The 3,139-nt window shown below is 66.0% G+C and overlaps 1 protein-coding gene across 1 annotated transcript; it reads right to left on the bottom strand.

The window, feature by feature from the left end:
* Nucleotides 1-974: 974 nt before the first annotated feature.
* On the bottom strand, nt 975-1,744 carry EMIHUDRAFT_251777 (hypothetical protein; the record flags this gene model as incomplete). The annotated part of the gene is made up of 4 exons (XM_005790899.1): nt 975-989; nt 1,220-1,309; nt 1,376-1,584; nt 1,681-1,744. 4 exons carry the CDS (start codon nt 1,742-1,744, stop codon nt 975-977), a joined length of 378 nt encoding a protein of 125 aa, XP_005790956.1.
* Nucleotides 1,745-3,139: the final 1,395 nt, after the last annotated feature.

Genomic DNA, 3,139 nt, shown 5'->3' on the forward strand with positions numbered 1-3,139 from the left:
ATTCGACACGAAGATCTCGGCCACCTCGCTCGCCGCCGCCACCGCCTCGCTGCCTCGAAGCCGCGGATCCGGTGAGACCAGCCGCGCAGGCCGGTTGCACCCGAGGTCTCTCAGCGCGAGCACGTGAGGCGCTCGCGAGAGCTCGGGCCACCAGACCTCCTCGACTTCGAACCAAGGCGCAGCGAGCTCTAGCGACTCGCTGAATGCACGGTCCGCAGGCAACACCTGCAGGTAGCGCGCTCCGAGCCCGAGCGGCTCCGCCGTCAGCAAGTGGTGGCGCAAAGCAAGTACTCGGTGGACATCTTTCTGCACCACAACGAAAGGCCCTCGGTGCGCGCTGGGCCGCAGGGGGGCGGGCGAGGGGACAGGGAGGCGGGCGGGCGGGGAGGAAATGCACCGCGAACTGCGGCGCCAGCAGCCAGACGTAGTCCGCACGCTCCAGCGTCGGCTCGCGGCAGTCGGAGGTGAGAACGCGCTCGATCAGTCGGTGGTGCAGCTCCTCGCCAATCGAGATCCCGAAGCGCAGCAACGGCGGGAGCGTCGGCACGTGGATGCGCGGGCATGTGCCGCGCGGCCGTGCTCGTGTGCTGGGGTCACGCGCAGCTCTGACGATCCGGGGCCCGTGCGGCAGTGAGTGCCGGTGCGCAGCGTGGGTTACGCCACAGTCCGGCCCCCAAAATCCTGCTTTGCACTTGCAGAACCCCATCCAGTCACACGCACCGTTGCCGCCGCAGTCGATCAGGCAGCGCGGTGAGAGCATGAGCGCGCCGGGCTGCGACGAGGCGCGTGGCTCGAAGGGGCACGCACCGTCAGTTTGAGCGTGCCCTTCCTCCTCGTATAGCTCATACAGCCCGTGCGGAGTGAAGCAGCCGCACACAACACGTTGGCCGTGACCCGACTCGGCGGACTCGGCGCACCAGCCTCGGCCTCCGCACTGACTGCTGCACGCGTCCAGGGGTAGGAGGCGAGAGCGCTCAGGCGCAGGCGAGCTACGCAGCAGCGGGGGCGCCGAGCCGCGCACGGTGCGTCGCGCAAACGCCACTGCATCTCTTCTATCCCGGGCGTCGAAGCGAAGGTCAAACTGCTGCTCGAGATGCGCGTCAGCACTCGCCAGCAGCGTCGCGTTCATAGGCCATACCGTCTCGCTCCACAGTGAGGCGGGAAGTTGTAGACGATGCGCCGCAAGCGCCGCGGCGAATGAGAAGCGATGCCAGCTCACGTTGGTGAACACTGCGGGGACGGTGAGAAAGTTCTTCAGACTCAGGCTGGGCGGAAGGTGCACGCAGTGCGGCTCAAAGCTGGCGAGGTCCTCGAGCCGTGTGCGCTCCAGGAGGAAGGGTGTCTCGACCAGAGCGTGCAGGCAAGCACATGGCACCGGCCCGATGCCTCGGTCTGACACCTCTTTCGCCTTCCCCCCGCGGTGTAGCCGAAAGAGCGCCAGCAGGATCCAAGATCGAATGGGCAGGAGGTGATTGCCCAGCTGGCACGCAGGAAGCGTCGCTATCTGGCAGGCCTCGCCAGTGAAGCCGATTGGGCAGTCGCAACGCGACCGCCACTCGTCGCAAGTCCCGTGGACTCCGCAGCCTGGAGCACAGCGCGGGGGGCGCGGCAGGCTCTCCCCACTGCCATCAATGTCGCCGCCATCGGGGGCCCTCTGACCCCCGCCACTGGATGGTGGACCACGGGTGTCCTGCGCCACGACGGTGACGTTCAAACGGTGATGTATGCGCAGGCGCTTGACCATCGGAGATGAGCTGCACTGACGGGCCTTGGCGCCTGTTTGGTGCGTGTTGAAATGCGGGATCCAATGCAGGTGTTTTCGAGTGTTTGCAAGTCCACTCATGAGCGTTTTTTTTAGCTCCCTGAAAAAAACCGTTGCGGCAAATCCCGATTGAATTTCATTTTCTTTTTGACATAAATAAAGAAACCAGCGCGACGCCGAACACATAGACCTAAAACACAGAAGGATGAGCACCAAACAACTCTCTCTTCTCTCTGTCTGCCGCCCCCGGCGCTACTGGGCGTCCGTCCGGTCGGTTGGACCCGGCGGCAGCTTTCTAGAGCTCGTGCGAGGGAGCTTTGTTGTAAAACTCTAGAGCTCCTCCACGAGTCACTGCCCCCGCACATCGAGGGTTCGTTCGACTTGAGGCGAGGTGGTCCGCCGTCGTCGGGGGAGCGGGACTCGCGGCCTGTCCGCACGCGGCGCGGCGGCCGGCGCCCGTCAAGTCGCCCGTCGGTCCAGTGTCGGTCCTACATTTTCGTTTTAGGTATGTTGTTGGCAAACCAAGACACAGAGCTACATGGGTGGGCTTTCATCGGACCACCTTCAAGGTATGTGCATTTGGCGGTTCATATCAAGGGATCCGAGAGGGTATTGGGGTTTGAGGTTTTGCAGGGCTGCTCCACGAGACCTCGATGGAGGGTGGCCCCAGGCGTGTGCTCGCCAGTCGTCCCGCTCCGTCGTGTGTATGCTCCAATCGGTCCAGTTGAGTGTCTTCACGCTGCTTGCGTCGCACCGGACGCTGCCGACGCGCTGGACCTCGCCGCTGCCTCAGCACCGTGCCGCCGCGGTGCGCTGCGTGGCTCCGGCCGCGACGCCTCTCGCCTCGCTGCTGGAGCCCGGCACGGGGCAGGGCGCTGCGCAGCGGCTCATCCTGGTCGGTGGAAAGGGCGGCGTCGGCAAGACGTCGAGCTCGAGCGCCATCGCAGTGCGGCTCGCCGACACGGGCCTCTCCACGCTCATCGTCTCGACCGACCCGGCGCACTCTCTCTCGGATGCGCTGATGCAGGACGTGTCTGGCGGCTCGCCCGTCGGCGTGGCCGGGTGCGAGAACCTGCAGGCGATGGAGGTCGAGACGGCCGACGCGGTCGACCGCTTCCGCGCCGCAGTCAGCGGCTTCCGCGCTGCCGACCTCGGGCTGGGCGGACTCGCAGAAGAGGTGCTCGGCCAGCTCGGTCTCGACGAGTTTGCCGACATCCTCGACAACGTACCGCCCGGCCTCGACGAGCTGCTTGCCCTCGCTGAGACGCTGGCGGTCGTGCGCGGCGCCGAGCCAGACAGCGACGGCGCAGCCTCGCTCACAGGCTTTGAGCGCGTCGTCTTCGACACGGCGCCCACCGGCCACACGCTGCGGCTGCT

Source organism: Emiliania huxleyi (assembly GCF_000372725.1).
Source record: "Emiliania huxleyi CCMP1516 chromosome Unknown EMIHUscaffold_1174, whole genome shotgun sequence".
Classification (NCBI taxonomy): Eukaryota; Haptophyta; order Isochrysidales; family Noelaerhabdaceae; genus Emiliania; species Emiliania huxleyi.